The sequence below is a fragment of the Anas platyrhynchos genome, chromosome 2 (genome assembly GCF_047663525.1).
Source record: "Anas platyrhynchos isolate ZD024472 breed Pekin duck chromosome 2, IASCAAS_PekinDuck_T2T, whole genome shotgun sequence".
NCBI classification, from domain to species: domain Eukaryota; kingdom Metazoa; phylum Chordata; class Aves; order Anseriformes; family Anatidae; genus Anas; species Anas platyrhynchos.
The window spans coordinates 120,645,062-120,669,264 of record NC_092588.1 but is presented as its reverse complement, the minus strand read 5'-3'; the positions used below and the strand labels follow the sequence as shown (position 1 = coordinate 120,669,264).

Below are 24,203 nucleotides of genomic sequence, written 5' to 3'. Positions count from 1 at the left end.
CAAAAATGTAATCTAAAAAAAAATATTGCACATCTGCAAGGTACTTTTTTGTTTTATTTTGTTTTTACTATAGTTGGCTAGTACACGCCTATTTACAGTGCTAAACTTACTGAATCAGGAGAAGTGGTTCCAAGTGAACAGCTTTCAGCATCAGTAGTCTCTGCTTTTTCACAGCTTTGGCTTTTTTGCTGTTGCAGTGTTTGACTTGTTTGGTGAAGGGGGGGGGGGGGGGAGGGGCTGGGTATGACTAAATATGCAAACTGTAAACCTTCATACAGAGAAAAACAAAAGCAGTCACACCTTGTGTGATACTAGACTACACTTCAATGAATTTACAACCTTCCTTTGAAATTTCCAGTAGAGTAACAAAATATTTAAAATGTGAGCTTAATCAAATTCTGTTGACTTCACCAAATACTTTCAAATACTTTTCAAATGAACTTTATTTATTTATTTATTTATTTTGCAAAGGAATACCCATCCAATAATTTAAAGGATATGATTTCAGTCTGAAGACTCATTTAAACAAAATAATTATCATCAACATCACTTACCTGATCATGTGGCATAAAGATTATACATCTATTTTCCAGCTCAAAACCATGCAATAGCCATTAAAAAAAAAAAAATGCAATGTTTGAAATTTATGGAAACTAGGTTTATACTAACTACTTTCCAAGAGGCTTCTGAACACAGTGTAATTTGCTGCATTATTTGTGGTTAAAATAAACCATCCATAAGCAATAATACATAGAGTGGTGCTGTGCATAGACTATGAGGTTTAGACCAGTTGATATGTAATAGTTCAGTTGCTATAAAAATTAATCAAATCATAAGTATTGCATTCTATCCTAAAGAATAACAAGCCTCTTTTCATAGAGAGAAATTGGACTGTCATACTCTCACCAGCAGACTGAAAGGACTAAAAGAAATCAGTATCACACAGAAAGATGGATCAAGCATGAATCAATGTAGCAAGCACATAACCAAACAGACATGGAATTAAACAACGAAAAAACAACAACAACAAAAAAAGACCAACAAAGATTGTCGCTTAACCTGTTTTGTCAGAGCTGGTATTGATGGTATTGGTAGTGATGGAAGTGAAGGTAGTCTTTGCGCTGTCCTTGGTAGTAACAGATTTCTGCTTATTTTTCATGGCTTCCAGTGCTTTGAGCTTCTTGGCATGTTTAGTGCCTTTGTAGTGGGCCGCAGCCTGGCTCTACAAAGGAGAACAAAATGAACCATGCAATCAGGCTCATTTCTAAACTGGTATTCTCTGTATTAGTACAAATACAGACTACCTTTCAATAATGGGTACCACTAACATCCAAGTACTGACCAAACAGAAAACTATATTTAGAATGATGCTTGGAAAACAATGGAAAAAAATACTAAAACATCTGCAATCCAATGAATACAGTATATTACTGTATAACAATTTTACTTACAGACCAAAATAAGATTGTTTTAGTATACTATGCTTAAAACATGTATCTTTATCAGCTTTTCTATCAAGATGTTTGGTTTTTTTTGCATTAAAAAATTAATAATTCTCAGGCAATGGGGAAGAAAACACTATCCTCCCAGTAGCTTTTCACTTTTCCAATTCCTCTTAGAATCTAGAGATTTTGCTAAAGGCTCCTTCAAAGAACAGTTTACATTTAACAGTGGTATCAGGAACTTCTCTAATGAAAAGCAAAGACCAAGCTACCCAAAGCCAAACAAAAAAACAAACAAACAAAAAAAACCAACCAACCAACCAAACAAACAAACAAAAAAAAACGAAATATAAACCACACTCGTCAAAGCCCATTACCAAAGATTTACCTGCAGTTATCTGGCTTTCTTAATAAATAAATACATAAGTTCCAGTGTTTGAAATTCAAAGCCAGGAACATCCTTTTTAAGCAGAAACCTCACAAATATGTCTTGGCTACATGATATTAAGCTAAAATAGATTTGTACATGCATTGCTATTGAGATTTATGTATTACACTGAAAAGGATTATGCTGAAAGAACTCTTATTGTAAGAGTTAATAGCAACATTTCTTCTTTTAATTTATGTTGTATGTATATTTTAAGAATAGTATTTAAGTATAGGATTAAACCTTACTAAAAAAGACATTGGAATTAATATGAATAATCAGAGGGTTTTTTTTTTTTCCCTCTAATATTTAAATTCTTAGAAATATACTCCTCCAACTAATAAAATAATAATTTGATAAAATCTGTATATTTTTTATTGCCGAAATTCAAACTTAACTGAAAACAATTCCTTTCCTAGTTGAAGGACATTATTGAGACCCTAGGAAAATAATCAAAATTTAACTACCACAGAAATGAATAAAATAAAAGCAACTATGCTGGGTCAGCCCAAGGATACATTAAAGTCAGTATTTTATTTCTGACATGAAACAACTGCAGATGCTTAGAGAGAACATATAAGGTAAACACTTTCTATTGTGGAATCACAACAAATAAACATGTATGTCAATTAGGAGCTACAAACTAAAAGAATCAGAGGGATAAAATGACACAGTCATCAATTCACTAAGTCACTTGTACAGGTGCAAGATGCCTGCATTATCTGGTACCTGTTAGTCATTATACCTTTACTTAATGCTGCCCTGTGCTGAATTCTAGGATGTGAGGAAGTTCTAGTGAATATGACAATAAGAGTTTTAATTAATTAATCTCGAGATTTATGGTTTTCAGTATTCATGAAAAGTTATGTTTCCTTCCAGATGCCTGAGATTTGAGAAACTCAAGGTGAGAAGAAGAGAGAGACCTTATCTAAACTAATAAACACACATAAATGTATGTGTATGTACACATAGAAATACATACACACACATGCTCTTGTGTATCAAGATGCATCATTCAGTTTGGTTGAAAAGCCAGTTTCTTTGTATCTAAAATAATGTAAACATTATAGTAGGTACCCTTATTGAAAGAACACTGGACAGTGAAGTTATTAATTAGAAACAACTTGGACAGAAACAGCACAATCATGCACCTTTTACAATTCCCAACACGTAACATCAAGACATATTGTAAGCCAGATACAAACAATCAAGAGATGTTAATTACTGTAAAACTGAAAGACCAGTGTCAGGTTATGACGATGCATTAAAAATGACATTATAAAGTACATCTTTATGATACTATCCTGTCAACTGTTTTTACAGTTTCTAGTCAAAATGAGTTACCAGTCAGCTTCAGTTTCTGAGTGCACTTGTTTTCCCTAACTAATAGTGTCATTCTTCAAATATCAGAAAAGTAGTCAGAACATGATCCTTAATACTAGATGATGAACGCCAATTTTAGTTTGATATGCAGCTCAAGTTTCTTCACAGAATTACTGGTAGAACACAACCAGGTTTATGCCTCCTGCATCCACTTTTCACTCCAAATTCTCACAGCTACAGCTCCACAAAACTCAACCTAAGCAGAGTGTTGGATGTACAAGGAATATAAAATAAGGCCATATGTAGAAAGTGGTGACCTTTTCAGTATTCTGAAATACATTAATGAAAACATTCCAAAGTAGAAAAATGTTGCTTAAACTTACAGGTACAGTGGCTGTTACGAAAAGTTCTCCATTGCTCACTTCCCACAGATCACTGACAGTTTACCTAACCTCTAGAGATTCTTAGTTGCAAGAGTGGGGTGGGGGAAATGGAAAAATATCCATAAATATCTTTTCAACATGACAACATAAAATATGGTACTATCATTCCTTGCAGCCATAAGAGAACTAAAATAATCCTCACTACTTAAATGACATTTACTTGTAGCTTATAAAACTCATTACTTAAAATAGTATTTGCTGTCAGCCTAAATAATAATAAATAAAAAATTATCATAAATTACAATTTTCCCTATCTTAATATTTTATCTTAATATTATCTTATGTGTATATATGTCTTAACAACTTGTGCAACAAGTTGTGCTCAGACAAGTTATAAGCAGAGGATATGTAAAACCAAGAATCTACTGAACTTAGTGGGAATCAAGGGAAGATTTCCCTTTACGTTTCTTATAAAGGAGTAGTGAATTTTATAATTGTTCATCTTGCTGAAAGCCAACCTCCTTTGAGAAACAGCTGTTTAGTCTAAAAAAACAGATGTTCTCTCAAGCAACAGAGATTCAGGACAATCCTAAAATGAAAACTCTCATATTATTAGAGAACACCAAGTGTGTTCTCCAAACATCTCTCCTAAAAGTCATCCAATATTATTTTCTTTTTCTTTTTATGATTATAACATCATCAGAATAATACCTTAAGACAGACCTTACTTTCTTCTTTCATCACAGTTTCCAACACAGTGTTTTTTTTTCTCACATCACCTTCAGCAAGTTTGTAGACGACACCAAGCTGGGTGGTGCAGTTGATACCAAAGGAAGAGATACCATTCAAAAGGACCTGGACAGGCTAAAGAAGTGGGCCCACGTAAACCGAATAAGGCTCAACAAGTCCAAGTACAAGGTGCTGTACCAGGGTCAGGGCAATCCCAGATAGGAGTACAGAATGGGAGAACTCATTGAGAGCAGCCATGTGAGGGTTATGGTGGAAGAAAGTCTTGACATAAGCCAGCAGCATGCAGTTGCAGCCCAGAAGGCAAACTCCTTCCTGGGCTGCATTAAAAGAGGCGTGACCAGCAGAGCAGGGGAGGTGATTGTGACCCTCTACTTTGCCCTCATGAGACCCCACCTGCAGTACTGCATTGAGGTTTGGGGCCCCGAGCACAAGGAAGGTGTGTACTTGTTAGAGCAAGCTCAGAGGAGGATCACAAAGATGATCGGAGGGCTGGAGCACCTCTCCTATGAAGAAAGGCTGAGAGAGCCAGGTATGTTCAGCCTGGATAAGAGAAGGCTCCGGGGAGACCTCATTGTGGCTTCTCAATGCTTAAAGGGGTTTTATAAAATAGATTGAGAGGGACTCTTTATTCGGGTGAATAATGATAGGACAAGGGGGAATAGTCTAAAATTAAAAGTGAATATATTTAGATTAGACATTAGGAAGAAATTCTTCACTGTAAAGTTAGTGAGGCACTGGAACAGCTTGTCCAGAGAAGCTGTGGATGCCCTACCCCTGGAGGTGTTCAAGGCCAGGCTGGATGGGGCCTTGGCCATCTGGATCTAGTGGGTGGCATCCCTGCCTATGGCAGGGGTGTTAAAACTATATGACCTTTAAGGTCTCTTATAACCCAATCCATTCTATAATTCTGTGATCCTCTGATTCCATGTTTGATATACTGAATTATCCCTAGCACTGTGAATACAAGTGTCAGCTGACATGTTACCCAGTCTTAGTCTCATGATGGAACATGAAAAATATGCCAAATATTGCTGCTTTAACATTACAGTGCACTTTAAGGAACTATATCCATTCTTCAAAGAGATGTCAAACAAGAAAGTAAAAGGTATATTATATTACTTTGTATCTGAATTTGAAAACCCACGGATCCTTAACTAAATTTTGAGAGCTCTGATCCTGAAAATCACACGTGGATAAAATTTATTCTATGTAAGTTACATAAAAACCAAAGAAATGGCAAGATGTCTAAATGGCAATTCACTTTTCAAGGCTATTTTTAAAGTCCTGCCTGTTTCAGCAATATAGATCAGTTCAAGAATCTCTTTTGCAAAACAAATAATTTCCTCTGGTTCTGCATATCTATGATGAATAATTATTGACCTTTCTAATTCACAGATTTTCTAAACTTGCCAAATTGTTAGAATATAAAAACATATTTTTCTGTGTAAAAAATAAAGTATATATACATATATATATTTATTATAAATACACATGTACATACCATAAAATAATAACAATTCTATATGCATTTTGTATAGTTACACCTGAGAGCAGTTAGAAATAACAGCCATAGTGTCAAAACCCAGCTGTATTTTCTTTGCTTAAGTGCAATATTGTACCACAATTACCATAAGGACATCACATTACCAAGAAAATTGCAATGTGTAAAATATGATGAGAAAGATATGAAATATTTCAAACAATCCAGACAGTATTCTTGTACAATTACAGTCATCATATCTATACAGAAGTCTTCAAAATACATTTGTCAGTCTGACTAATATACTCCAGTGAATCATGTCTTCTCACTTATGTTCTTTAGGCATTGGTTCAACAAAAACATTGTGCTTAATTTTGTGCACTGAAACACAAAAAGGTCTCCTATTCTCAGAGAATTTTCAGCTTAGCAGCACCACATCTTCTATCCTTTCTATATCCCTCCTGGTTCATCTCATATTACCAGTCTACTTACAGATTGATTTCCTGCCTCTTTCATTCCTTCTAGGCAATACCTTCCTAATAAAAGCCAACTCAAAGAAAAGAATTTTTTAAAAAGTATAGTCAGTATGTTCCAGTGATTCTTCCTCACAAAAAATCAATTAAATTATCATGCATTATATCTTTCTCATTTCACAATATATTTTGAAAGCTGTCCAATGGGAAGAGTGCTGTGCTCCATTTTGTCATCCAACCAATCACTGCCATGCTGCAGTCTGCCTGTTCCCTCAGAAAGTCCCAAACAAGGGTTGAGAGAGATGAAAACCCCTTTTTGTCTGTCTGAGATTTCAGTAGCTCACATCATGTCTTCGTTTTTACCAGTTGCTGGATGCTGTTATCACTTCTGTTGTCACTCCCAGTAAAATAGTAACAACTTTGACTAATATATCAGTAATTGACATGAGGATCTCCCAGAGTAAAAAGTATATAAAATAGCTTTACAAACAAAAAATGAGTTTTCTGGTTCAAGCTAATATTGTCACTAAGCTGGCCACTCTAGGTTAGGCAGTAACACAGAGCTGCATAAGGCAAAAGCGCTTCTATTCTTTGATGTAGTGAGAGAAATTGTTTATGAGATGCCTGTGCTACATGTTATCTTAATCACTGTGTACAGATTATCTTCCTGAAGTTGGGCTGTCAACAAGTACTTCAAACGTAATTTTACAGGTGCTCTAAGCACACAAGAAATTGATCAAAATCAAATTATTATTATTATTATTAATATTATTTTTTATTTTTTTTTGAAAAGGCATCATGCTGACAAAGTTTTTTTCTAGTGACTCCAAAATTGCCAGGTTGACTGCCAGTCTTGCCAGTCAGTGATGACATCATTGAGCTCAGAGAAAACTGCAGTAAGCAGCTGAGACATTTGTATACTACCAAGTATGTGCTACATTCATAACCAGAGCTGATCTCTATGGAAGAATAAGTTAACTGTAGAAGTTTACAGGAAGTCTAGCAGCCTTGAGTCTCCCAACAGTTGGTACTGCCTATGACAGGGCTTTTACTGTGAGTCATACCTGATAAAATAAGAAGAGTGTTGTGCAGTCTTTTGCACTGAGATTTATTTGCTCTAGTACATAAGTCTTTATTTGAGGGTATTTTAAAATTTGCAAAATAATATGTCTTGCAACACATACTATTTTGTTTGTCCAGTGAGTACAGGCAGGAAATTCAGGATTACTTTAACAGCCTATACTCACTTTCTAAAACATGGAGGAACTCCATGGACTTCAGAGCTTAACAAAGTCACAGTACAAGAAACAAATGAACTAAGACCCTGTGCAAGCCTTTGAAGAATAAGAGATTAAGAGAAGACGTAAATGTAATTTTTAAAGGTGATGTCAACACAATGACAAGTTTTATATTGAACAAGAAGAGCACCCTGATTTCTGCCTGATATATACAAACTCAATCTGCAGTCAATTATATTGTAGATAAATGTTGCCTGTCGTCATTTCTTCCTTCTGCTAGGCTTACCTTTATCTTCTGAATTGTGTCATTTCAATTTTTTTTGCACTCTATCATAAACATCAGTCTGTAATACAGAGCCAGAAAGTTAATTACGTTACAGGCTCAAATGTAACCATGGTATGAAATGCCAAGGATGTGTGTGTAATGTGACATCTTTCAGATTTTTTCTGAGAGAAGGCTTTTACCCCATCAAAAGTGATAGTTTTATTACTGATCAGTTTCCCCCCATTCCCTAGAGCTTAGCATACAAAAACAGAGCAAGCACCAAAAAGGACATTTATGTAGAAAATAAAACAATTCTCCATTACCATGGCAGAATAACATAAATGCTAATTCCCAGACATTTAATTTTCTCTTTCAATGGAAAGAAATCATTTCTGTTCCCTTTTCTCCTTCTTAGAGCATTAATTCAACACATTCTTGAAGGTACTTTGAGACTCAAGGATGACAGAAAGGATGGGAGATTTCTGAGCTCACTATTTCCTTCATATTAACAAAGCTGCTTCATCCCATCCCCTGTGCTTGGGCTCCTTCCAGATCCATTTATATAATGGTGAGAGACTGCTCCTGGCAAGAGTCTGCATCACATTGTGAGAGATTGGCATTGACCCCATTCTTATGGTAAAATCATCCATTCTATAGTAAAATCAGAAATTGTCATTCTGGAGAGGAAAATCTATTTTATCTTGCTCAGATAAAGAAGGTAAAAATCCCCCGTGTAATATCTGTTGTCCTGTAGCACTCTAGTAGACCATGCACCTACTTTTACTGTAGGCTGCTACTGAGTGTGACATTACCTTAAACTATCTAGGCAAAGTACAAAAATCTACCTAGGTATAGAACACTTCGCGCTTCATTCCCAGCAGACACAGAAGACATCATAATATATATGCTGAAGGGAATACAGCTCAAGTAATAAATCTCTTCCCACATGTGGCATTTTCTTTTAAGGAAACTGGTACTTATTCATGCAGCACAACAGAAGTTCACTGCATGCCAAAGTTTAATAAACTGATTATTTATTTTATCATCTATTATAACCTTGTTATTGCTAAGGAAGATGAAGTTTAAATTCAGTAACAGAGTTTTCGAGTTCTGTTCTATGGAAGATTTTACATAATGACTTTCATAATAGTTTCTTTTGGGGGAACAATTTTGATGGAGAGATGAAACATTCTTTAGAAAACAGGTATTAGTGAAACATTAATCAATGAAATTAACTTTAACATTTAATCTGATCTTTGTTGTATTAATTGGCAGACTTTCAATCATCATTTACTTTCCACATGAAAAATCTTGTTGTAGTTAGAATTTCAAGAGAATATTGAGCTTGTTTGATCTTTTGTTCAGATTAACCAGCTGGTTAATCTCAGATTAATTTTAGAATAAAATAGAGGAAGGTTAATCTATATCTATGTATACACCACTTTGTGTGGCTCATGATAAAATAAATGATGTATTTATTCAGCTTAGTAAATATAATATGTATGTTTCTAGATTTGAATCTGGAACTGAAATAGATCTTGAAAATAGATCTGGAACTGAAAAGATATTGAGCAAATGTTTTGTTGTTGTTGCTGTTGTTTTTTACAAATGTACCCCAGCTTCTCTTCTGTATCAGTAGACACCCGTCCATATTTTACTCACTGTGTTAATTAATACTTTTTGAATGATGTGTCAGTAATGGAAATCCTAAAAGTGGAAGCTGATGTAGAATGCATCTAGCAACAAAGAAACAACAACAAAAAAATAAGCTCACCATTATACAATATTCCTGTGATTTACTCAATTATGAGTTAAATAATGTAAATGTAATTCAGTATTCAGTTTATACACAGTTTGCCTAAAAACAAAAGATGTTGAATTTAAAATAACTGCTTTACAGTAATTTTCTGAATAGTATTGAAAAGTTCAGACTTTTCTGGTGTTGTCTAAAAAGGAATAACAATGGTGGGTATGTAGCCAACACCATTCTGAGTTTCAGTTTGTCACAGTTGACAACAACTAAAGAGATTCAAGGATATACAGATACACTTACCTTCCCAGAGCCTCAGTTTATTTAGGAATTGTACATTTACTGGAAATAAAACATGATTTCCCTCTGCATTTAGCTGGTTGACTGTTAACTAAAGAAAGCTGAGTGGTATGTTTAGCATAGCTCCTTTGAGTGTTTTCACCTGGTTTCTGTTAACAAGCAAAATACTTTTGTCTGTTTACATTCAGAATAGCAATCTCATTAAATTCTGAGTTTCAGATTTTTATTTATTTATTTATTTTGACTGAATTAAACCATCAAAGAATAGTGGTAAGCAAGACAAAAATATCACAAGCAATTTTAAAGAGGACAGGAAAATTTTTTAAAATGTATCTTTAAATTCCTATTTAGCACCTTCTGAATTTTGTATATGAAATGACAGACTTTTTGAGCTTGTATGTACAAAACAAAAAAAGAGTATATGGAGATATTTGCATTGTATTCTTATGTACAGTCTTCATATTGTTACTGGAATTACTGTTTTTAATGTTGTATTACATAGAAGCTATTCAAATTTCAAGTTTGTTTTCAGAAAAATGCCGATTCAACTTTCTGAATCTTTTACTCAAATATAATTTGAATTTCCACTTCAATGGTTATTTCAATATCAATTTACCCTGCATCCTTTAGATCAGCTCTTACCCGTAAGAAGAAACTCAAAACCCACAGACTAGAACTGTAAGTGATCAAATTTCCTAATTTCAGCACTGTTTTGTATGCACTTGGCTGTGGTAAAGTGGTCTCCAGGTCAAATCTCCATCCTTCTTTTAGAAGGTCATAATTGCATATAAAACATATGAATTGTCCATTATCTTCACAGATAAAATCTTCACAGAAAAGTCTTCACAGCTACAGGAAGATTGATAATTTAAGGCTAGAACTAAGACTGAATAGTTCACAGATTCTTTTCTTCTCCTCATATTCCAAGGAGAATCCAAGCTTTTCAAGTACAAGAACCTCCAAGGAGAGGCAATATGTTTTCTTGGAGTAAAAGAACTCTTAACTCAACAGTTCCTGGCTCATTTAAACCAATTTTGTAACTCCAAGAGTGACCTGTGCCAGTGATTTGCTGAAAAAAAATCCTACTGTAGACTTCTGCACAGGAAAAGAAATGAATATTTCTTTGAGAAGAAATATATGTTACATTAAAAAAAAAAAAAAAGAGAGAGAGAGAGAGAAAGCAAAGTAAAATGAATAAATGTCATTTCCCACTATAGAAAGAAAGACAGAAGGAGAGATGGAAGGAGGGAGAGAGGGAGAGCGAGAGAGAAAGAGAAAATAGTAAATTAAGTCTTATACAAGCAATTCATATTAATAGAAATTCTGTTCTGCATAAGAAGCCAGAAATTCAAGGCAGTACACCAAACCTATGAGAATGTTCTGACATTACTTACTATTTACACTGCAGTTATATTTTGATTCTTCTACTTTGTGTTATGTTGAAATCTGAAGATTTTTTATTTTTTCTATCGACCAAGAATAAATACTTAAGGTATATTTGCAGTTCTAAGGACATTACTGGATAAGAGTATCCCCTCTGAAATCAATAGGACATTTTATATGTTGAAATGTCATAGGACCAGTACCTAAGAGATGCTCCATATTTCATGTTCAATCACATTGACTTTGATATTTCTTATCTCCTTTAGTCAAGCACAGGTTATCAGGCTCAAACCTGGAATAGCTATACAAAATTGTATGATGTGTAATATAAAAAAGGTCAAACAAGACAGGTATAAGAGCCCTTTCTGATTTTAAAACATAAGATATCATTCATATTTTATATTTGTTTGGGCAGATATTATCAAAAGAGTGAAATTTCCAAACAGCATTGAAACATAATGCTGGCATTCCAAAGTTTTTGGAGCAGACAAACTGATTCACACATACTCACTATATTTACTAACATATTAATACTTATTTACTACACATTATTGTCTTTATGCTGTCCTTTTTTATATCTCAGTACTAGTTCTTAATTTACAGTAACTGAAACCCAAATGAAAATAAATAATAATAATAAAAAATACTCATTTAAGAATTAGTGATATATTTAAATTAGTATAATTAGGTCAGTAACATTTAACAGTTTACAATGCATGACCACCAAATGTTGGCCCATTTCTGAAGTAATAAAGTACATGGATACAGAACTCTCACTAATCTTGTAGTTTTCTAAGCTGGATTTGCACATTTTGGTGTGTATGGACAGACAGTTTGACACTGATTTGGGCAAACCAAGTTTCAGGATGCTTTCTAGAGTTCAGCCATCACCAAGTACAGATGAAGCAGCAAGATGAGATAGTTATGCTTTTTACATCATATCCTTATGACTTTCAAAACTGAATCGTAAAAAAAAAAAATATTTAATACACTATGCTTAACACTACTATTAAATTGCATAAAACTGTAAGTGCTTTCTCCCTTGGGTATGTATTAACAATTTACTTTTTGCAGACAAGTGCACAAATATGATTAGCTTTTGCAGATTGCTCCTTATTCTGTTACTGGTAAGTAATTTTTATATTATTGCAGTGTAAACAGATGCTATTTTCCACTACATATTCAGCAGTAATGAGCTAATTCAATGTGTTAAAAACAACAAAAGATCTTCAAGAATGAGCTATTTGCTTCCATAGTCCAAGCTCCATTGAAATCTATGTTGAAATCAACCATGATAGAAAGTTAGCAAATTACTCTAGAAACCCTGTTGCAAAAGAAGAACTTTATTTAGTACATTCATTCAAATGCAGAACATACTCTGTTACTTTCTCCATATGAATATTATTGATCAACTTCTTGAATATAGATTTGGAAGTTATTTTTTGAGTGTAGCTAATATACCTCATTCCTTTTCTCATAAAGAATATTTTGATAAATCTTTACAGAATCTTTACAACAGTTTCAATATTCGCTCCTATGAACTCATTAAACACCAAAATCTACAATGAACCATGAACCAATGAACCATGCTGTTTATTGCCCTTTGGAAACTGGAAGGACCTTCTTGCTGAGAGAAAAATAAAAAGATAGCAAGCATGCTTAGTTTAGATTTTGTGAGTGAAATCCTGGCTCCACTTAAGTCAGCAGTTGACATTTATTTCATCCTGGACTGATGACTGAAAGAAAGTGTGATGCTCCACCTGGACCATTTTATTTTAGTGAAAAGAATTTTAACGTGGATGGACAGAGTTTGACTAAGCAAAGAAAATAAAATGTATAGCACCACAGAAATGTATCAGTTGAGCAAAAAAGCCATGTTTTCACCACAAAAACTTATATTCAACTTTGCATATATAACTTTACCATCTACACTATAGCATTTGTCTGGGCAGCTCCATATTTTCTTGGTTGATGCTACGTACTGATACCCTACTCTTACTGGTTTGTCACACATACGTACTGTCTACAGTATAGTGACAAAATGAGAATTGAGAACATCCAGAGCAATTTAACTCAAATGAAGATAACTTGTTTTGTTTCTCTGTACTTCCTCTGACAGTTCCTACTTACACTGCTGAACACAACTGCACCATTTGAGAGATCTGTACAGTTTCTCTTTCTTTTATATTAAATCAAACACAGCTATGAAAGTTATATGTATATAAAAATGGCTGTACACACACCACAAGCCACCTGCCATCTCACCAGAAGCATTATATTAGAAGGCTTCCAGTGTTGAGCACACTTGAGATATATATAAATATATCCTGCAGACATCCAGCTATAAAACTAAGAGGTTTTTTTTTTTTTTTGTCAAATAGATATAATCCATTGTCCTGCTTTTTTTTTTTTTTTTTTTTTTTTTTTAACTGGGTTTCAACTAATCTGTGCAGCAGCTTACACCCAGATATAAAGCCACAGAATACATCAGAATCACTACATAACAGTATCTAGGGAATAAAACACCAGGAGAAGGCAGATAACCCTTGGAACTCAGTCTGGACTGAATCTGTGTGACTATCTTTCTATTTTAGAGTAATTTCCTACTTTTGATCCTGGAGCCAAAATCTATCCAAGTCTTTCCCATAATCAAAAAATAAATAAATACATAAAATAAAATTATCTCTCAAACACAGTGCAACTATAAATCATTTTAAGACTGACACCTACTCCGACATGAAAGAACTTTAGACAGAGCACACATACACAAGAAATAAATAAATAAAACAACCAAAGACAGTACCTTAAAAGAACATTAAGGTTGCAAGTCTAAACAATGTATATGGAAGAGCAACAGCAGACAGCAAATGCTGTGATTGTGAAAGTAACTATTTGCTATGATGTATTGGGTCATGATATATTTTAGCAATTGGTCACGTAAGGCTTCCTTATACGAGAGAAAAAATATTAACTTTCCTAGGGCATTTTCCTGGCTTTCAGAGTTCCAGGTAATACTGGTAGTCTAGTATATATGGTTATGCTGCACCTGGGCACCTGTGCCATTTTTCTCCAAGATTCACGAAGCCCCCACTTCCAGCTCTGACTGAAGTGCTCTTGTGTGCACTCTGACAGTCAAAGCATAAGCCTGAGAAATGATCACCGCTTAAAGATACACAGATTTACTGAGTAATAAGAATTTTGAACCATACAGCACTGTGGCTGTACCCCAAAAGAAGAGGTGAGGATACAATCTCAGGTATCATCCAAGGTCTTTTAATGGGGACCGTTTGAGAAGTCACACTCTCCAAACAAGATCCCAAAGGCAGATGGGACAGATGCACAAATGTTATGTGCAGTGTATTATATCTGAGACCTTGCAAGACTGTTGCAGAGCCATTTATAGAGGAAGAGGACATACAGGCCAAGTTTAGGACATCTGGATTTAGCACCAATGGTCCTACTAAGTCCAGACATGATTAATTTTCTGATTCTTTCCAAGACTTTCTCTTTATAGAGGGCTAAGGTTTTAATCTTTAATTCAGTGCTTCTTCAATTTCACTTTGCAGATATAATTTCAGCCTCAATGTTTTTGCTCTTCAATCTCCTAAAAAATAAACTGAATTGCATTCCAAATACAAACCAGATACTTCCAGCTCACAGTTTTACAATATATTAGCACCTTCATGTTGATACATCATAAATCTATTTTTTTTCTAAAGTTTCTTCAGGCAGACAACTGGCCAGGTGGAGAGGTTTTCAGCTAAAACAAAGGATTTACTATTCCGTATATGGTAGCATGATGAGAAGTTGTATGCTAAAAACACATTAAATTTACAGCCAAACCATTTATTCAGTTGAGCATAAACATTTTTCAGTCAGTCAGTATAAGTCTAGGACTTCAGCAGGTTCAGGAATCTGGGTCCAACCCTTCCTGGTGTTTTATTTGAGAACCACTCTATCAGACAGTCAACATCATTGGCCCCAGTAGCGTTTTGATTTTACAGCTTATCAGTGTAGAAGCCAGCAACAGAATTTATTACCTATGGGAATCTTTGTTTCAGCTGAACACAAACTCCTAATAAAGTCTTAAGGGCTGGAGCCCACAAGATAAACTAGTCAGGAATTTGGACACTAGAGTAATTACATAGAGAGACTCCACCTTCAAAAAAGTTAGCTGTATATTTTTTTCACAGTGCTTCTGTCCTGAAGCACTACTCACCATGGGTGTACTCCAGTGTCAGATGACACAGTCCTCTTTCCTACTCCCCATTTAAACCAGTCACATCTCTAAAATGGGTGGAGTCCACCTCTGTTCATTAAACCAACAGAAATGAAGAATGACCTTATCATACAATAAGCCTGCACCAGCCACCAAATTGACAGCTTTAATTGAGTAAGTAGGCCTGAAAACGTGGTTATTTCCAGAGCAGGAATTTCAGAAAATTATTCAAGATTTGATGTTAATGATAAGATCACTATCCTGTTGATTTATCTTATTTAAGCTGATAAAAGAGAATTATGAGTATATACTTTGCTGATCCCCAGCCAAAAGGCCTCAAGGACCATCCCATCACTCATAATTTTTAAAATGTTATTTTGCACACACCAGAACAGTTTGCAGTGAAATGTTAAAGGCCTCTGCCTTGTTCAACACGCAATTCTTGTTTCTGTAAACTCATTCTGAAATGAGGTAAGCCTCCGTTAGCACCTCAGCTAAACAAAATCCTGACTTGTAAGCTATAGTCCAAACCCATCTCTGTGCAGTGGATATAAGCCCTCAATTTAAAATGCATGATAATGACTGGTGGGACTTATTTCTATAGGAGAAAAAAGGAGTCATGCCTGCAAAACACAGATTCTTGTGACTGTAACAACAAACACTTTGAAGACATAGATAAAAATTCATAATCCAATTACTCTAAGTGGCTATACTGCTCACCATGAGTCACTCTTAGTACTGTTTCACGTCAGGAGCAGCCATAGTGAATTACCAACATTGTTTCATATGGACGTGTGGGGGGAGGGAGGAAAGGAGAACAGCACATTGAGTAGGAAAGTAAATAAATATTTTTGACCTTCATTTTCCTATTCAAGGAATATCAAAACCAGTATATTTCTTCATATAAGTACATTTTCTGAGAGAAAAACAAACAAACAAAAAAATGTAATCTGTGTTGTTTTATAACAGTTATCCATTTAAACTATTGTAGAATTGTTTCTGTTATTACTCCTCAGCACAAATACCATAAAAGATCTAATTGACAGACTATACAGACTCTACCTACCTTATATTCTTGTTTCATTTCTGATTTATTAGAAAATAAGCTCTCTAGGGAAAAGATCTCATCTTACACACCTGTAAAGCAGAGAACAGAGTTTGCTGCACAGATACATAGCTGTAGGCTCCATGTGTAAAAGAGACAGAGCATACTCTGGATTTTAAGTAGATTACTGATTAAATAATAATGCTACAATTTTTAAGATCACTACTGCGGAATAATTCAGACCATACCATGTTGTAGCAGAGGTCTGTCAAGAATGAAATGCACGTCTTCCACTCCACAGAAAGTCGTCTTCCTTTATAGTTACTCATATTGCACAACATATAGTTCACTCATTATGCACAACATGCATAATAAAGAGTTAGATCCATCTTGGAAAGATGACCGACCTTGTGGCTTGGACTAAATGAGTCTGTACTTGTGCAAATACAATCACCCCTATAAGATAGAAATGAGTAAGTGCGATCAAACCTATTTTAGCCAAGAGACAGTACCAGGAGCTTCTCTTTCTCAGTGCAGTCTCCATTCTTTGATATCTCTGCTGCTGAATGCCCCTGCATCTGCTCCTTCTCCAAAATGCCTGTTCCCTCCTTACTTCTTACCAGTTGTTTTGGCAGCACTAACTCCAAAAGCACTGGGACAAGCCTACAAAGACTGAAGGCTTTTCACTGCATCTCATGACCTGCAAGGCTTGCCTTGATAATAAGGCCTGTTTCACTAATTAAGCTCTAGAAAAATAGCCAAAATGGCATTGTGCCATTTCTAATGTATTTTGTTGAAAATTCACGCATCTTGTAATGTATACTTCCACAGCTTTTCTGTGAAGAAAGTTTCATTCTTACAGACTTTTCAAGCACTAGAGAGATACAAATTAGTCATGTAAAGTAATTTCAGGAGAAAAAAAAAATAATCCTAGGCACTGGGATTTATATGCAATATAATACTGTAAAAATCTTCATTCCTCCAGTGCCTAAAGTGCTAATTATTTCCATATACTCCAGGTTTTCCAGCATCTCCAGACTTTGTTGCTCACTTATTGCTGCTTCTCAGAACACGTTTATCCTAGAAACTGGGTTTATTTTAACTGTTTATAACTGAGTAAGATTATGGTATGAAAATCATGTTAGAGAAGAAATTGACAAGCAGTGACAAGTACCTTGTGGCAGGCTCTTTGACTAGAATTGTATTAATGAAGAACCACCAAATGCCTCTATTTTAATAACAAAAGAAAATTTTGTGTTATGTCATAACAGTCATAAGTGCTGAGAGTCTTTGGAAAGGTAATGCAGATTGATGTACCCTGTAAAATAAAAATGTTGCAATATACTCATATTAATTACTAAAACATGAAATAAACAGGATGTCACTTTGGAAGAATAACTTCCAAATACTAGTGATGAAATTCTGTATTTGGCAAATAGGGTATTCAAACAGACAGAGCATAAGGAATGAGCCTGTTTGAGAGATCATTTGATTTGCAATTTAGTACTTTTATCATCAGTTTAAGAACAAAATAATAAAGCATCTGAACAAGTATGCCATAGTTGTTTCTTTTTTTTTTTTTTTTCTTTTAAATTACTGTATACATCCTTGGCCTATTAAATTATGACATTTGGACATGTTTTGTATCACTGTGTAGATCGAGGTGAGAGATAATAATGCTGAAGCATCTGCACCTAATGAAAACATAACACCTTCTATTTGTTGGCATGGTTCACTGCAAAAAAGCAATATATCACTGTCCAGAAAATGGCCAGAAGGAATAGGAAAATGAGCTGCTGCTAATTAAACCTTTTATGTAAAAACATGATTGCTAATCAAATCTGTATTACTCCATACTCTCATGCTCTACTTTCTTTTTCATTTACACTTCATCCTGTAGCCCCTGAAGTATCAGGCTTACAGGTTTCTTATAAATATACAGGTTCTTTTTAAAAAGATGCTAAAAATTAAAAAGGGACTGTGGGAGGAAAATGAATGGTGCAATTAAACTACATCTGGTTATTCTAATAGCTAACTAAAAGTTATATTTAAGTTATTAACAAAACAAAGTATTTACTCAAGATGAACTTTTATCATACTTGTGACAACTCAGTTACACTTTTATTATAAGGAAGAAAATATGTTTGGCTTTAGATACATAGAATGCACTTATTGACAGAAGTGCTTTATTCAGTTACAATCAGAACAATACAAGACATATTTCCTTCAAATAAATGAAAGATTTTTAATTTTTAATGATTCCATTGCTATGAAATCTGTTACACAAACAATTCAAATAAATTGAATTCTAAAGATAAATATTACCTTAGCTACGTATTAGATTAAAAGCCAACAAAATAGCTTTTGCAAAAATTCTGGGCTAACATACACTATGTTCCTCCTAATGAAGTACCCCATAATTGTTTAGATTTTAATTTATATAGTGATAATTATAGTAATATTTGTCCAATGAAGTGAAAAGTTACAACATAAGATGTTATTTGGAACAGAAAAGCATTCTTCTTAAAATGATGTAGGGAAAGATCAACTGAACTTACTATTTTTGTCAAGAAATAGTAAAATCAAAGCAAGCACTGACAATTGCAACAAGATTCTAAATGTAAATTGAAATACTTCAGACAAAAGGCTTGAAGGCAAGTGATTCTCCCATCGAGGGATGATTTTCACTTGTCTCCAGGTGTAACATTATGTGCACTGATGGGCTGATCAACAGAACAGAACTTCTTCCCAGCTGTAATCAGGAGTGATTGATGGTTGGGACAAAAAAAGTTGATTATCATGACAAGTCCACTGATGCAGAGAAAATAGGCTATGCTGGGGAAAGGATAAAACCTGTTTAGGGCCTACCTTCTAAAATACCCTTTATAAAGAAGAAAAAGAAACATTTAAGCCCATACAAAAGGAGCTAATACATGAATTTAGCAAATTTGCCTGTACCTATAGTACCTATCTGTACCTATAGTTGTCCTACCATGAGACAGTGAGACATATATAAACCCCAAAGAGAGTAAATCCTTTTATTTTTAAAATAGTTTTAAATCAACTGATCAGACAACTACATATAGTGAAGCAACTGTATGCTCTACCAGTAAAGCATTGCCTCAGTTTGAATACATGTTTTGAATTCATAATCAGCCTTTTAAAGGCCATGGGGAAGTTCAGTGTAAGTGCCATATTGAATTCTTTCCTGAAAAGAAGTCAGTCCCCTTTGGCCATTTTAAACCTTTAAAGGTTTCTTTTTCATTTGAGATCAAAAAAATGCATAAGTGAGGGAAATATACCCTCAAAGGTATAGTTCCAATATGTGCTGTTTTTAAATATATATATATTCCAATACAAAGCTTTTTAAAGCAGATACCGGGTTGCACTTCCACTCATTCAGAGGATCAGACTCCCAGCTGTTAGCTGTGATGTGACTGAGTACATGGAATAACAATATCCCCAGAGACTGTAAAAGACATGCAAAGAGTGATAAAAGAAACAAGGAGCTGAAAAAGTCAGGCCTGGAGGTTCTGAAGTGGAATTTGTTTACATCAGGGACAGTTACATTTAATAGTAATTCTCACAAAATGAAATATTATTTTTGCTACAAGAGCTGCCTGCACAGATACATAAAGAAGACTATATCACAGGTATCCCAGGGCGTGCAATTCTACTGACCAAAAAGAAAAAAAAAAAAGTCTCCAGAGTTAGTGTAAGATTATTTGAAAAGGTTTTACAGCTGTTAGAAGAGAGTATAACCAGCAAAAGCCAAGGAAAAAAATAATAATAAAAAAAAGCACACTATATTTAAAGCATTTTCAGAAAGAATTAGTAATTACATCAGTTAACTCATTTTAATAAAGATCTATCCACATCAAACAAAACTGCACATTTTCTCCGTATGCGCTCTTTCTGTAGACCAGACTTTTGCATACAGTCTTGTCTGTTCCTTTTTTCTCATATCCTTACCAATACCTAAGAAAGTAAGTACAGTCTAATGAAAAGGAATCACTGATAGGTGACAGAGAACGGACAATATTTTGTCATTTTTATTTTTAAATTTATCTGCACCTATTATTAATAATCCAGAATCTCAGATGCTCAGATGTATATATATATATATATTATTATTATTATTTTTATAAATCTATAAGCAAAAAGTTAGAAAAGGCCAAACAAAGGTGGGTGAGGATGACACAGAAAAGAGTTTGTAATTTATGTTTCTTTCTTGGTGATGACTTGCTTACCGAAAGTGGTTTCTGCAAGAGTTCCCATCACAGTTGTTCATAAATTTCAGTTGTGTATTATATTTGACTGATTTATTTCACATTTGGGCTGAGGAAGGTGACAGGAAAAAATACCTCAAATATAAGTAAGTGTATGGGAATAAGTGATAAAGCAGAGGTTTCTCTCCTTGCAGTTGGAGCAGCAGCCTTTTCTATGAATGAATCATGTGAGAGAATCAGAACATGAAGAACACTTGCCCCTTTTATATGTTTGTCTGTCTGTACTAATTCCTTCCTAATTCCATCAGGTAAGTAATGGTGTTTTTCAATGTGCATTTGAATAATACTAAGCATTATCTTTGTTTCCACAGTTTCTGCCAAAGACACCTAAGAAACAACAGCTGCCCACTACCTTCCCAATGTTAGTATTTGCATCTAACTCCCATGATGTTCCCCCCACCCTTCACCAGGTACAAAATCTTTCTGACACTAGTATAGCCCAAAGAATGTAGATACAGGACCCAATTCATTAAAACCACTGGAGATACATATATGAAATTTGTGTGCAAGTCATCTTACTAACTGACAGAGAATCTATATAGCACTCCTAACATTAAAGTCAGACTTTGGAAAATCTAGGACCCATCATTTCATTTATACCACCTTTTTTTTTTTTTTTTTTTTTCTTTTTCCTCCTCAGTTTCATGTTTCCTGATACATTCTTATATTTCAATTTAATAATTTCTGAGAGAAGGAAAACTTTCTGACAGTAACAAGCATTTTAGACTTTCTCTCTTGTTAAGTACTCTCACCTCTGCCTTTCTCTCTTCTTTCTGCTGCTCTTTGTAGTTCTAAGATCATCTAAACCCAAGCGTAAGTTAAAAGTTGGCTCCAATGGGCAAATATTGCAACCATTCACTTTGGTGCCAGAAGCAGAAACCTTTTAAACCAATTTGTCTCCATGTTCCACAGGCAGAACACTGGTCATTAATCTTCTGCAAATTATTAACAGGACTATAAAAGAGAGCCGTTACCTATTCACAGATAATTTCTAGCAAACTCAAGTAATTTTCAAGAGATGTCAAACCTTCTGCACAACTGATTTCTTTTATCAAAAAAAGTGAGTGCTTTGGAAATGAAATAACCAAGTAGGATGAGCAGAGTTGACAAAAAAAATAATAAAAAAAATAGTATAAAGCAATTCTTTTGTAGCATCTTTAAGTCCTAACACAGGAACATCTGCTGATCAACTGACAGTTTTAATCTCTCCAGGATCACCTTTCTACAATGACTGACGTTCAGTTGGCATAGATATTGAACATTCTCCACAGCCTGTGCTTGTGAAGGGAGCTGTAAGCATTAGACATTGCTTTCTCCTGAATTTAGAGATTCCCTTTTCAACAACTACTGCTAAATGTGGTTTAAGAGTGAATTTTGGATGGAAAGCATATCTTGCAGTATGAATGCTGTGGACACAAAGTGACTCCATCTGTCCTTATCAACAACAGACTTAGCAATCAGCTTACATTCAGAGCAGGATTTTTAAAAGATCAGTAACTTAAAACTTTATTTCTCCAATATCTTCTTGCCCCTGCCAATGCTTCTGTGAACCTGATACCACTGGGCTGGTCCATGTTCTGTAGCAGTACAGAGATTTCTTACACGGAACAGATTGCTTTCATTACAAAAGAGGAGATAGGTACCAGGAATAGTGAAGAGTTGGTTACTGAGCATCAACCAAAATGTTTGGTTTGTATGCGTGACTTGTCAATCAAGGTAATTATATATATCCTTAGGATATCAGTCACAGGACTCAGTTCAACACCTCCAAAAGTACTCATAAGCTAAACAGGAAGGTGCTGCATTATACATTTATAATTTCTGCTTCTAAGTTATACATGTGCATCGTAGTACTGTATAGAAGGTAAAAAATATGGAAAAAATAATATATACAGCAAAAATAATTTATTTATATTTTATTAAGCGTTTTAGAATTGTTTCAAGAAACTATAGGTTTTCATAATATTAATAATAATTCATAATTCATACATATTTTTCAGCAGACTTTTCTGGGTTTCTTACTTCGTAAATTGTTACTTAGTTCTTACATGAAAAAAAAAAAAAACAACAAAAGTTTACCTAGAACAAAACATCTAAGAGAAGATAGAATTTAAATTTAAAAAATAAACATATATTATTTTATTTCAAAATACTCCATATAGACAAAAAAAAAAAAGTTCTAATTCTCTAGCATGGGAAAGACTAGTCTTGCATAGGACCTGACTGCAATTCATATTGCTTCCTGAGCTTTAAAACTGTGGTCTAGGAAAAAGAAAGTAATGCTTCTAAAATGTGCAGCATAGGCCTATAAAAACAGAATCCTCTGAATATACAATGAGCAAAATAACATTGTGTTGTTCACAAATTTGTAATGTATGCAGCGTAAAAGAAAAATATTCTATTTTTTTTTATTATTTTTTTGAACGCCAAAAATATCTTGAATATTTTTAGCAATCTTTTGGATTTCCATAGTGTATTGACATAAATTCCAGATATTCAGAAATCTCTGAATTACTTGCTACTTTTTCCAGTGAATAATATAAACCAGCATCACTGGAAAAGTGTCGACCTATGAGTATATTTCCACTCTGACTCACATTCTGATCTCAAATGAACGGCATGTGCAATTCCACAACTGAAATCAGTATTTGTTCCTCCTAACACTGAACTTCACAGTACAGAAAAGATTGTACATTATTAGAAAGACATAGCACACACACACATGCACATGTGCATGCACACAAACAAATATATATACACACAGATGCACACGCATAAGGGGATGAGTGTGTAGGGTTTTTTTTTTTTCTTTGTTTGTTTTGTTTTTTAATACACACACATATATAAAAGTTATGGAGTTAGCCATATAAGGAGTTGAGTTAATTCTGGAATATTTGTTCTCAGTGAGGTACAAGTGCTGCAATAAATGCTATACCCTCATAGAGTAACACTAACTTGAAGCAGATGCTGAGTATCTGAGTTTGTGCACGAAAATCTTAAAGAACTGGGCTGGTAACTTCACAGAAGGGAGGTATATTGGTTTGGAACAACCAGAAATAAAATTGCCCCAAGAAAATACATAAATGCGTTTGAAAGCTGGTAATAAATGATAATGGCAAGAAGCAACTTTAAGAAAGCCGTGTCTTACAATTCAAGCAGAAATTGTTGTTTTTATACTAAATTTTATACCAAAGGAGGGCTTTAAATCTATGGGTTAATTTATATTCTAAATTTTAATCTAATTCAAAATCAGAGGTGCAATTAAAACCTGAGAGTAAGTTTTGAAACCAGGAAGGTGAAATGCTAAATAACTTTTAGTTAGCTGTTTCAGCCTTTCCTGGTTCTCAAAGAACAAACTTTGAAAGTTTCTCTGTCCTTGGAGAAGCCCAGAACAGGTGTGACTACTGCTTGGCACAGACAAGAAATGAAATCTCTG

General features: G+C 34.3%; 1 protein-coding gene across 4 annotated transcripts in view; it reads right to left on the bottom strand.

Annotated features, from left to right (window-relative positions):
- The window catches only part of ZNF385D (zinc finger protein 385D), a 444,893-nt gene that overhangs the window by 65,240 nt on the left and 355,450 nt on the right, over positions 1 to 24,203 (bottom strand). For all 4 annotated transcript variants that reach the window (XM_072033483.1, XM_027451052.3, XM_038174071.2 and 1 more), the window contains exon 5: positions 1,060 to 1,222. In XM_072033483.1, the coding sequence (XP_071889584.1) occupies positions 1,060 to 1,222 (163 nt within the window). The remainder of the gene's footprint in view (positions 1 to 1,059; positions 1,223 to 24,203) is intronic.